We start from the raw sequence: 13,890 nt of genomic DNA, 5'->3' as shown, positions 1-13,890 counted from the left end.
TGGAGGAACATGACATGCAGATTGTGAGTCCGGTTCAGTGTAGCCTGAAATCTCCCATAGAGAAGGCGGATCACTAAGATCAGACATGTGATTCAGATTAAAGCTGTTTTTGAACATGTACATAGACAGCAGTTTATTAATCATTTCATTCTGATCTGAACAGATTCAGTGGCACATTTTAGCACAAACTGTTATGTGAACATAATGTTATGCAGGCTTTGCGCATGGCTTAAGGATGGGTCACCATGAATGTAGAATGGTTGTGTTCACACACTGCCAACACACGTCCACTCCAAACACCATGTAAAAGTGGATTTTGCATAAAAGGCGCCCTTAACATATGGAAAGAATGGGTCTCTCTAGTCCACTTGTGATCCGATCGACCAAAACGCATCTTAATACCAGGTGTAAATGTCTAATGGCGCTTTTCCATTGCATAGTACGCCGTAGTTTGGGTCGGGTGAGCTTACTTTTAGGGGCTTTTCCACTGGGTACAGTACGTAGTTGGGGTTCCAAGTGAGCTGAGCGAATACTAAAACGTGAAAACACTTTAGATCATTGATTGGTCTGAGAGAATCGTGACTAGCATCATGCTAAACACAAGATTAGCTTTACCTTTGTGCGTGCGCTGTGTCGAGCAAACCTGTTGTCATCTGTGCTTTGATGCAAGTTCCTAAAACTCATTTTTAGGGGTGAAAAACATCCACAAGCTGAGAATCAGGAACACCTGTTGAATACCTGTGTTCTCCAGGCTTGCGGTTTGTGGCGGCACATTCGCGACGTGCAGGTCACATGCACAGCATTTTGCAACGTTATGAGGCTCAGCGGAGCGCGTCAACTTACGCCATGGATGTTTGTACAAAAACTGTCATGTTATCTAGAGGTAGTGATAAACGCGATGTGCAAACATCTTTTTGTGGTGGTAAATTTTCATTTTGTGGCGGACTGACAAATAAATGAATGTATGGGGATGTATAGCATTCTAACGACACTCTCAAGTGTATGATGTCACAGAAGTTGGCAGGGCAAATATAACAACACGCCTATAATCCCTCCCTCTCTGAAGTGATACTAAACTTGATGGAAAAGCTAACCAAGCCAAAGTTGACATGACCTGACCCGTGGGGTACTATGCAATGGAAAAGCGCCAAAAGCCACATACACGCAACCTTCCAGAATTCTGAAATCCCATTGGGAAGGAGTGAGGATGGCTAACAGTTACTATCAGTAGGGTACTGCTTAATAAGCAGTCATTAGCAAAGCATTAAACTAAAGAGGAAATGTGGAAATGACACACCCAACATTAAATGCATTGGGCTTTCCTCTGTGTGTATCAGAGTAGTGCATTCTTAACGCATCTTAAAGATCTATATCATGATTTTAATTAAACTGCTGACAACAGAAATTGAAATATGATACTGCTAATCATGGTAAGGTATAGTATAGGCCCTGCGGTGGAGCTGCACCAGGAGCCCAGTGATTTTCCTCACCATGGGAACCACTTAAGATTTCCAACAACACAAACACTCACTAGCCACCATCGGCTCTGAGACACACATATGGCTCTGTAAACATGACACTCCTAGATTTCGACATTGACAGTTTTATCTTTCTCTGGGAGGCGAAAACTCAGTTGATATATGAAATAGAAACAAATATTCCCTCTCCAGAGTAGGTAATTGTAACAAATAGTACAGCAGTAAAGCTGGGATATGTTTGTCCTCGGATGATTAAAAACCCCAATCTGCATGCTCTCAATGAGGGCCAGAGGCTTCAGCATTAATTAACATAACCACTCCAGAACAAAAACAGCTGACAAGAGCTTGCTCTCGCTCTCCTTTACTGCTTTGACTATGAATACAAGCTCTAGTGGGCTATTTCTAGTATTAATACAAATCATTTTCTTTTGTGTTTTGTGCATGAGACAGACAGATGATGGAGCATCCTTGCACTGTTCCATATCAAACACCAGCACTTCAATGCAAGTGTCATACAAATCTAAATGAAACCCTTTTCACACATCTCAGAAAATTGTCATAGAATTGCCAGAGTGCCTTCTGTGGAAATGCAAACACTCCACGAGATTGATACCAGGATAGGGACCTGACAACATTGTTGGGATCAGTCCTGGAACGCAACCTGTGTGAACAAAACACAGGGACATTGCCGTAAGGGGCGTGTTGCATGTGTCATAGCAACAACATACATAAGTTATCATGCAACTTTTCAACCAGAAAAAATGTCTGCAAACTGGAATGAAGCGGAGAACAGGGAGCTCCTGAATTTCCAAGTTGATGGTGAGTTTGTCGCTAGCTTGATAGACCGGTAAGTGAAGCGCAAGTTATGATCGAATCAGAAATAAATGCACAGGGTGGTTTCGCAGAATCGCAGATTATACACTACAAAAACTCCAACAAATCACATTAACATTACAAGTCACATCCTGATGTCACATGTCTCTTTACAGGATCTTTACAGGATGTGTGTGTTAACGCAGATTCCAGAGAATCACTGGCAGTGTGAATGAACCAAAATCAAACAATGCCAGGACAAATACACAATATCAATGTATTTTTCAAAATCTGTGTGTGTGAAAGGGGCTTAAGTTAGCACTAGATGGGTTTACCCAATGCCCCAAGTACAGATTGATTATTAAGGTGATTATTATTATACATATACAAGATCAGGTGTGCAAAAAGACTTGAAAAAGTCTTTTAACTAAACAAAAAACAGGCGCAGGAAAGGATGGGAAAATAATTAGTGCCAAATGGTGTCCAAATTCCACACCTATTACAGGATTTCCCTTTATTATTTCTGAGCTGGTTTGATTTCTGAAGACTCTGTCTGATGCATACTCAAAATATTTCAACTGTACAGCCCTATCAAAAAGATGAAGTTCTAAATAACCCATAAATGAAAAGCTTAGAAAGCACTGGGCATTCAATGCATGTGGAGTCGATAAAGGCATGCAAAGGACCTTTGTCTCTGTAAGCTGTATCACACAGGTCACTCATTGCGGCATCTTGTCTGTCCTGCAATCATGCAGTGATCCTTAAATAACAAACAGTCCCCAACTGAGTATGCAATCTCTTTCCCCCCAACTGACCCTAAAGAAAACGTAATCAGATTCTTTGAGTTTATAACCTAAACTAGACAAAACAAAAGATGGCAGATGCAGTAAAGACAGGACATTGGCAGGAAACAAGGACACCAGGGAGATTGACAAAAACTTTAGGATGCAAAAACAAGGTCATGCAAAAGCATTTTAACCTCGCAGACATGACAAAATCCATCCAACTGAAAATAAATCTCACAAGAGGCTTTTGGTTTGACCACACAGAACAGCCACCCTGGCCTAAGGAGATTCATCTAATTTTGTCTTTTAAACAGGAATGTAACTAATGAGTTCCTGTTAAAGGGGATAGTTCACCCAAAAATGAAAATTCTGACATAATTTTAAACATCTGTATACATTTAGTGTCCTGCTGAACACAAAGGAAGATGTTTTGAGAAATGTTTGCAACCAAACCATTTGTGGACCCTATTTACGTCCATAGTAGGAAAAAAGGATACTATGGAAGTAAATGGGGTCCACAAACGGTTTGGTTACAAACATTTCTCAAAACATCTTCCTTTGTGTTTGTAACAACAGGGTGAGTAAATTATAACAGAATTTTCATTTTCGGGTGAACTATCCCTTTAATGCTAGCTCATGTAATATAAGTCTACTCACTATTATTAGTATACTGCTTTCACGAATTTCTGTGGTATAGTCACGGAATATTTTGCTCATTTTTCCGTGGCCATACCACAGACTTTCTTTTTCGTGTCATTCTCACGGATTGGTTACTCAACTGTTTTGTCCTATTTCTTACCATTGTCGCTTCGGTTTAGGGTTAAATTTACATAAAATTATCCAACTCCAACCCTAATGCCCCGCGACAATTGTTTAAAATTGAGAAAATATAAAAGAATAAATCAGAAAAAAACAATACTTAAAAGGGACATCCTAATGCAAACACCAAATCTTACCCTAAACCGAAGCAACAATCGTTTGAAAATAGGAAAAAGCAGCCGAGCAACCAATCCGTGACAATGACACGGAAAAATGAGCAAAATATTCCGCGACTATACCACAGAACTAAGATCATGTTGGCTGTGCACAAAACACACAGCTGAAGAGCAACATCCTACCACTATACTTAACAAAATACATATTTTAGGTCTTTATTTTAGGTATATAAAGTTGTCATAAAAATATGCTTGGTGTGAAATGTTCCCTAGTAGCCCAATATAAACACCTCACCATTGCATTGCATGGCACCGTCACATAAGCATTACACCTATCAAGGAAACTCACCAAACCTGAATGACCGATTGAACAGTACACATTCTTGTGTTTTCATATGCTTTCTCTCTAGTACCGTGGAAGAGGAAGCCCACTACGTAGTTTATAACACGCGCGCGCGCACACACACACACACACACACACACACAGTACGCTATTGTACACTTCCCGAAGCACCTTACACGCACATTTCTCGTAAAATGAGTACGGGCAGTGTTTACTTATGTTGAGAGTTTATTCTGATCCATTTTTTATCACATGACTAGAGTGTAAACAAACCCAAAGCGTTTGTAGAAAATCCACGATTAACCTGATACGTGAACCAAATCCCGTTTATCTGAATAACTTAGCTTCCTGCACCTGTAAAATCCTGCCGCCAGACCGCCCACAATAATATTCACACAACGAACTGAAACTTTATCCGTATTTTCCTGTGATATAGACACGTATGTGAAAGCTACTCACTCAGCTTAAGTCCCAAAAGTTACACTCTGATAGAAATAATTTTGTTGAAGTTTAATGATATTCGCGCGTTTGCGTAACAACTTTGGCGGTCTGGCGCATTTCAGAGCTATTTATATTCAACAGGTACTCCCGCAAACACTTCTAGCCATCTTTGCAAACTCAACCGACGCTGAAAGCATATTCATTGTCAACCTATCTTAGGATTATGCATTTAAGGTGAGTTTTTAAACCAAAACAGGATATCATGATAAGTAGCTCAAGTGTGTTAGCCCAATGATAATCTTGATGAATGGTGTTTACGCACCGCAGCACCGAGACTCTTCCTACATGCTGTTTAAATGGGTCAAGACTCGTTTCCCTCTTTTCACGAACATAATCACGTCCATTTGTTCTTAAAAAGTAAGTTACCTTATTTCCTACCTTATTTGATGCAACCTTGGCAGACATTTTGATCTCTTGCTGGCTCCCGGCGTCGCAAGTTTGCTAAATATCACTATAAGCAAAGCGCAGAATTATTCCTCCTTTCTCCTGCCCAGCAGCCGCCGCAGCGCCGGGCAAAGCTGGTTTATTTCTTCAGATGGGTCAAAGACATGTCACCACGACGGAAATCCAGCAGTCCAAAGTTCATCATCTAAGTTATTACCACGAAACTCAAGAAACTTCAGAAGCTCGCGACTCTTTACTCTCTATAGTATCTCCCTTTCTCTGCTTCTGTCTGGAATTAATCAAACAGCAAAAACAAACCAAGAAATGTTGTTGTCCTTAGGTCGATATCGCCACTGAGTTCAAGATGGTTTAATAAAAACGATATGTACTGTCCCACAGCGGTAGAAGTTTCAAAAACAGATGAGCTCACTCCTCGTTTCTCTCCTCTCCCAGCAACAATCATGACATGTCTGACTGGGACATACCATTACATTTGTGCGGGGGTGATAGGGTGGAAACCAGGACTGCGTGAGATATTTAACTATAATTCCAGACCAAAATAATTAACTTTTTGTTTGTACGCGGCTGTTTTATTTAGTTATTGTGCGTTTTGTTTTAAAAGTGTATTCATTTTACAAAAAACAGTAAAAACAAAGATATAAATGCGAGTGGGGCATCCTGTGCCAGTTGTATTTGTATTGACCGGGAGAGCGGATGGGATAGAGAGAAACGAAGGTAAAGCGGTGGAGCGAAATTGTTGATTTGCTTTTGGCAAGTGCGCAAGCACTTTTTATATATGTAATACAGTTACTATTTAGCCAAATGGAAGATTATCTTAAGTTACACAAAAATAAGATTATTTTAAATGATCATACAATATATTTTTTATAAAAATGAATAAAATTAACTTTTCTAATAACACTCTACATTCTTTTATTTTGTATTTAAACATACAGTGGATGTGGAAAAGTGGGAAACAAATAGTAAAATCTGTATATCATGACATCATGCACTTTGCATTTTTGAGCATATAGCCTCACATAACCTTTTTTATATGTAGACTTAAATGTAGACTCAGATTGCATGCGGTTTAACCTGCGGATTGGATTTTGGTCGATAACAAACTACACAGGAAACCCAAAAGGACATAATTGCTGCAATACAAACCACTTCCTGTGGTTTCCGGGTCTCCTCCCATAGGACAGAGCCCCAGAAAGCTCCTTGTATTGTTTTGAAAACAGCATTATGGGCTGTACTTTCCAAAGTAAAATGTCAGCTTATGTTTGGAAATAATACAAATGGAAAACAACTCCATAACGGCATAAACATCTCTTTTTCCTTCAAAGTACTATCAGTTATTCAGCTATTCTCTCATGGATTATGTCCCTGAAGTTTTGCTGTACTTCAGTAAAATTGCTTCATTTCCGTACAACAAACAAGCTTTATCTAAATCTCCAAAGCTCCAAAGATGGTGAAGATATCCTTTCCAACAACAACAAACGAGAAAAGATCTGAAGCAACCACATGCCTTGTTATTCTGAAAATACCATATTTGCACAGAAAGAAAAAACATCACAAAACTTAAAATCTAAGCAAACAAAATCCAAAAGCTTTTAAAACATAAAAACATGTTTTACTGTATACCACAAATGCACTGGTGGTTGACAGACAGGTCCAATAGAGGGGCGAAGGATGCTTTGGATTAGCCATGCTGAGTGGATATTCTTGTCATAATTTAGGGCCGAGGGTTAAACCCAAAATAACTCTGTAACAAGTCACATTCTCTTATTGGTAAAGGCATAAGGAATCATAAAAGATTTTAAGTCTTCATTGTCAAAGATCGATAAAAACATTGGCTTTGATGCCTTTTTTTAGTTTTTGTGCAGATTCAGTTTTTATTTTTTTCTCCCTAATTAGTTGTTCGTGGCTTTTTTGCCCGATTGACTTTCATTATAACAAAATGTTTTGATTGCAAAGCCATGACACTATACAATCATGCATTCTTGATTGTTGGAGGTATAGACCCCTTCAAGGTTTGTAAACATTGAATGACTATCGGGTGCGCGTGCAGCATGGGGTCAAACTGTTCATACAATCGAGGCTTTATAATTTAATCTAACAGGGATGAAAAATTATGACTTACCTCAAATGAAGTGAGCACTACACACACAAGCTTCTTTGATCTTTGCATTGTCCCAGTCTGCACGTTAATTGCTTGCAGCCGCAGATGTTGTATTTTTTTGTTTTTGAGATTCTGCATGAATCGCGAAAACTTAACGGAAGACCTGGTGCGATTTTCAAAGCCCACAACGTAAGTAGGCATTTTTTACGATACCGAATAATACGCAACTCTATCTGCTGTAATTCTGACCCCGACATGCGCAGTTTGAACCGCCTGTGACGTGAACCATGAAGGGGTCTATTGATCCTCAATACTACCCCCCCCCACACACACACACACGCTTTTATACTACATATAACTCAATGTACAAGCCAGAAATTACGCTCTGTTTTTTGCGCAGGCCTACTAAAGGGTTAATGGTGCCACATGGTGATCAGCAGTAAAAATTTTACTTCTTAGCAAAAGGAAAAACCACCATGTCATGGCTTTGCAATCAAAAAATTTTGTTATAATGGAAGTCAATGGCGCAAAAACAGTAAATGAGGGAGGAAACCATTTTTGTACATGAACAACCCGAAAGGGTTAAGAAGAAAAAAGGTCAAGCAAAGAAATAACTTGGTGCTGTAAACAAAAAACAAAACGTGAATTTCCTCCAATTGCTCTTTCATCCATCAGACATAAACATGCACTTTCATCATTTTCTAAACAAAATGTTTTACAGATGTGCAAGATGATTAAATATTTAAATATCATAGAAGAATACACGGATGACTGGACCAGAGCCAAAATTAAATAAAGCACAAGCACAGGGGATGAATAAAATGCATGAGCGCCTCTGAGTCCTGAATATTACTTTAAACACAACACAACAACAGAGAAACAGAATGGTAAATACTGCCAGTGAAGACAAGCGCTCCATCCTCCTCCATCGCATGTTACGATCCGCGTCTAAAATGGAGGATATCAGTAAGTTCAGCATGCTGTCTGTTAGCGCAGGCAAATCAATCTTCAGATTCCCCAAATCTCAGAATGTCTCCTTAGTTGCTTGAAAACCCTTTAAGCAACTTTAATCAATGATTAAGATGAAAAGCATCGCAGGGCAGCCCTGTAGAGAGAATGGTTGTGTGAATAGAGCAAGAGAGACAGAAAAACCTGATAGATGCAGCTTTGACACGCATGGCTACCCTAAACAGCCCTCAAAAACTGAGCTCAGGTGTGCTCATGGAAGAGCAAGCACTTGGAAAACCCTCATGACCTTAAAATCACACACATGCATACACAAGCACACACAGAAGCATGAGGGAGATCTCGGTAGGTTTGCTCGCCTGCCAGTAGTTGGAAGCTAATGATGGTGAAAAGTGCAAAGATCACATGTTCTGCCATTTACTGTGCACTGTACATATTTTATAACGTTGAATGTTACAATGTACTGACAGAAATAAACCGCAAAAATTTATTTTGAGAAGAGTAAGGGCTTGATAGATTTTAGTTTATGGTTATAGATGATTTATGAATATTATTAGCCTTTTACGGTTGAATTGCATGGGTGTAGTGAATAAAATGCAAAAAGTATGCAGCAGACAAATATCAAAAGCATGTTCTGAATTTTTGATGTAGAGAAACTGAAGGAGTCCAATATGAGGTGCCATGGAGAAGAAAAAATATAAAGAGAGAGCTACACCTCTGCCAGCAAAAACAAGATATCTGAGGCAAAGGTTACAATCTAAGGCCAGGAACTGCTCTGATACAGTCTGTTCCTCACTTGGCTATTGTATTGTCTCCACAACAGGTTTGAGACGTCAACATGCTAATTACAGCAGAGTCCAAGTAACAAAGTTATGACAAAATCAAATCCGTTGGGTAAATCAGGATCTGATTGGCCAGAGCAGTTTTTAAACACTATTGGTGTTTACAGTATTGGTAGGGGATTAAGGAAAGGGAGATCGGTGGAGTAGAAAAGCATAGCAAACCTCAGAGACCTGAGGGAGGGAACAGTACAGGGGAGAAATGATTCAGTTTCACTGTCTGTCTTCATCTGGGCTGAATTAAAAACCGTTTAACCTTATCTAGTTTCCAGAGGCTTTATTGACTCTGGAAATTCTTGCCTTGGTCGAGGCCCTCACAAAGCAAAGTGCCCCTGTTACTATTACTAATGAAAACCATCTCGAGGTCAGACCATCTGAGAATCTCTGTTAAAATCAAATACCAAACTAATCAATGATTTTGTGGTAAGCAATACTGTACATGTTCAATAAAAGATTTAAAATCAAATTTTTTAAAGGGTCATGATTTTCTGAGAGGTGATTGTATTGCACATCACAGAAGAAAAGGAGGTAATTGTAGCTTTTTTGTTCTATTTTCGCCCTCCGGGATTAAAATCTACATTGCTTCAACGTCACAGGTTGTGGCGTGGCAATGTACCATAGCACATCGATGACGCCTCAGTGTGTTATCCAATGAGAAAATGTTGGTTTAATTATTTATGACAGCAAATAACGTGCTCCGTCAAGAAGGTCAGCGGGGGCAATCGCACATGCGTACGATTCGGTAGGGGAGAGCGGGGTAAGTTATCACACTTTTTACACTGTCTAACATTTACTGAGCACCATACATCACAATGATATAAATCTCATACAGTACCAAATGAAAGAAGGTCTTCGGCACATATGTTGTATTCATTACATTTTCATATCTTATCTCATTACAGAGTTTTAGACTGTTGAATAGAGAATGTTCACTTGTGACAATTTGCCCCATCGGCAGGTAAATTGTCACACTGGATTATCTAAAAAGAAGAACACAACTTAATTGTGATTATTGATTTAAATTTTTAAATTCAAAGCAGAGCTGGAAATTTTAACTTTAGGGCTTTTCACGCTGCGCATAATCTTGGGCTATCTTCGTTCTGCAAAGCGGGATTATCCCTGAAATTAACCCAGGGTTATGAAACCCTGCTCAAAAGCAAGGTTATCCTGGGTTTTTTGTTAACCCCACATTGCTGTGCCAAACGCGTACAATGTGAAACGAAACCGTTAGAATGGCTGCGTCCGAAAACTCTAAATTGCTGCTTTCTGAGCCAGCATTCCAAGGCAGGAAGGCATGTCCGAATCCAATGTTTGGTGCCCATGGGGATTGTGATTGGTCGAGCTCGAGATCGAAAAAATAAAAGGGTGGCAAAGAAAGCGGCTGGAGCACAAATTTAGTGTAAATAAATGTACATTTTCACTTTTTTACACCTTTTAATTGCATTTCTAGCAAGAAATTAGTATTGTAGTTTTCAAATATGTGATTAGTTATCACAAAGGCACTCTCTGTTTATATTTCAAACACGCTGCCTATGAAGTGTGTCTGAAAGCGTTTTCTCTGAGCTGCCTTCATGCCTCCGAAGTCATTGCATTATATGATAAGGGTTTCAGACACCTGAACTAGGGTTTAGGAATGCACAGGGTAGCTGTGTCCCAATTCAAGGGCTGCCTGCAACCTTATAAGCATGAGACCTTAAAAGGTGAGCACTCGGTCTTTCAAGGTGGAAGCCTCAGAAGTTCGTGAAGAGAACTGAAATGAGACTGTCTAACCTTCGGAGGACCCATAATTGGCGTCACCTGCTGCACGTGCCCACCACGCCTGTCAGCAGGACACAGCGGAGACGTTTCTGACGTATTAAAATAAATATGAAATCAGAAAAATATTTATTTATTTTAGAAAATATGACACGTTGATGTAGATTAACTATTCAACAGTATATCAAATTAATCAACCTTAGAAATATACGCAACATAAAAAGAATAATATTAACACAAAACATAACTTATGATACTAAAACAATGACAAGAAAAAAAAATTCTGATAATACACTTTTATTTAATAAAGGTTTTAATTGTTTATTTTAGAATATCCACATTAAATGCATCCGTTACAGACGCTCAATGACTCTTGGGATATCCTCATCTGTTAAGTATCCATTCGTTCTATCCTTAACAGCGCAGAGAAATGAGGATGCATTTTGAGGCTTCATTCTAAGCATCCTTTGAATTGGGACAGCCTTACTAGCCTCAAGTCGCGCTGCTGTAACGCAGCACAATGTCTTAAAATACGTCCTTAGAAGGTCTTTGAATTGGGACACAGCCTGTGAAACATCAGATTATGAATACCCAGGGTTATCTCTTAACCCCTGGTTAAGTGCGAACAGTGTAAAATATAAAAAAGATTCCTTTAACCCGGGTTTAACTATTTCCAGTGTGAAAAGCATGTGACGACTTTCCCCAAAGTCATGTCACACTGTAAGATCACGTTGGTCACAACCCATGCGTGCCCACTCCTTGCTCTTCTATCTGCGTCCACACCACAACCATTTAAGTTGCATGTAGATTGGAGCTGAAATATAGGGGTTTCATGACCGTTTAAATTATTTAAATTTCCTTTTACATTTGAAATTAAATGTATTAAAATTTTAATGTATTTAAATTAATTTTATTTTAACTTAAACTAGTTTAACTATTAAAAACTCATATATTACCAACATCTGTGTCCTGCTGAATTCAACCACCTCCTCATATCTTGCAATTATGTGACCAGTTTTTGTATCTTGTTTACAGGAAAACCCAGAAAGATGCAGTGATTGCATAACTCTCAATCCTAGTTCATGCAGAGAGCCCAAGCTGACCTCCTCTTTTAAACTTAACTGTGGTCCCAAACATAGCTGTTCACACAGACTGAATATCATCACAGAGATTGGACATTAATCAAACACTGGCAAAAAACAAAATTCACTTTAAGTGCATGTTATGGGTCACAGGGGAATGCAGCGTAGAATGGGTATTGTGTCTAATCTGTGATTGAATAACCCAAGATGAATGCAACAGTTGGAAATGGAATCAAATATAGCAAAATGACTAAATTTAGAGTCCAACGCAAGCATTTATACTGTATATAAAACATAAAGATTCCTCTATGGCAAAATAAGAAACATACATGGAAAAAATTTACATTTACTCTTTAACAGGACAAATTACTTTCAAAGGAACTTGCACAAATAGAGCAACAATAGCATCCACTCTGCGACCTTTTACGAGTAACGTAAAAGCGTCTGTTTAATTGTTTCATTCTAAAATTAGAAAATCTGTTTTACTCCCACAAGGGCCACGGTTACAGGCCAGTCTGTGCCAGTCCAGAAAGACTGCTGTCCTCCATTCAACCCACTGGGTCATGTCCAAATGTGCATGTTCAGAGCTATTAGCTTTACCCAGTGCCAGCACAACACAGCTTAAGCACTTTACTGTTAAAGGAATACTCCACTTTTTAAAATACGCTCTAAGCAGTGCCTGAAAATAGTCCCCTTGGTTACTATCAATAGCAGAGGATTATTTTTGGGCACTGCGTAATATCAATGCGACTGCTGCAGCCATGTTACAGCAGCAAAGTCCTTGATTTTTACGCTGGAATGAGAGTAGTTTTAGCCATATCGGCCTAGAAAATCACAACTTAAATCACAACTAAAATCACATAAAACTGAATAACGTAAACTAAACGAACCGCACTGACACTCGTCCTCCTCGCACATGTGCAGAAGATAAAACATAACTTAATACTTACGATGTAACTACAGAAGACTCAAGTTTTAAATAGAAATATATATCGAAACTCTTTGGTTATTTTTGAGCGTGATGCTAATGGTCTGATCAGATTCAATAGATTGTGCTGGGCTATGCTAAAAGTGGTACCGCCAGACCCGGAGATCGGCTGAATGGATTCCAAAACTGTAAAAATGAAATGTTTAACTCTAGGGGAGCTAGAAAAGAAGAATTTTTTTTTTTTTAAGTAGAGTGTCCTTTTAACACTCCTACTGCTTTGATTTCATTAGTAACCAAAACAAGTCACAAAGTAGATTTAATGTAACCTTAGTTAAATAACGGACCATTGTAATGTTGAATTCTGCTCCCTTTCTGGAATTCGAGGTTGAGGTTTCAGAGATGAACATGTGATTTGTTTCCAGTCCATTGTTTTATGAACAAAGAGTGGGTAAGACAGCAAACAATGCTCCTTTAAGACACAATGACATTTATTCGATGTACTACTAGAATCATAACAAAACAAACAAACAGAAATAAAAAATAGCTTTTTATTAGGACATTTGCATGACTAAATATAGACATCTAAAACTGTTGTTGTGCTTTGATTAATGTAAGCAGAGCTCAAAGCATTCTGTCCTTCAATAATTCACATCACACACTTGGTTACATCGTTCTATTTATAAAGTTAAAAAAACAGCTCATTATTTTTTTCATACTTTTTCCACAGAGAACATAATAGCCATCATAAAATGAAATAACAATTTGTTTAAGTTAAGTGTTTAAGTTTTAATATCAGCCCTGATAACGCTCTCTCACGAGAATGTGTACATATTTTACGAGTTTTACAACCACATTTGTACGTTTTTGAACGATTTGCCTTGACCCCTGTGACGTTGGGGTTATGTAAGGCGTTAGGGGTTTAGTTTTGTATGTACGAATTCTTGTGAGATCAAGCTGGT

The 13,890-nt window shown here is 38.7% G+C and overlaps 1 protein-coding gene across 11 annotated transcripts in view; it reads right to left on the bottom strand.

Moving 5' to 3' along the window:
• The window catches only part of tjp1a (tight junction protein 1a), a 144,713-nt gene that overhangs the window by 65,722 nt on the left and 65,101 nt on the right, over positions 1–13,890 (bottom strand). The window contains exon 1 of one of the 11 annotated variants that reach the window (XM_073858951.1): positions 5,234–5,714. The exons of the other annotated variants lie outside the window; for them this stretch is intronic. Coding sequence (XP_073715052.1) covers positions 5,234–5,260 — 27 coding nt within the window. The 5' untranslated portion in view covers positions 5,261–5,714. Of the gene's footprint in view, positions 1–5,233; positions 5,715–13,890 lie in introns of those variants that run through there. 11 annotated transcript variants of the gene reach the window in all.

The sequence above is a fragment of the Misgurnus anguillicaudatus genome, chromosome 21, assembly GCF_027580225.2.
Source record: "Misgurnus anguillicaudatus chromosome 21, ASM2758022v2, whole genome shotgun sequence".
Classification (NCBI taxonomy): domain Eukaryota; kingdom Metazoa; phylum Chordata; class Actinopteri; order Cypriniformes; family Cobitidae; genus Misgurnus; species Misgurnus anguillicaudatus.
This window is presented reverse-complemented; position numbering and strand designations above follow the sequence as displayed.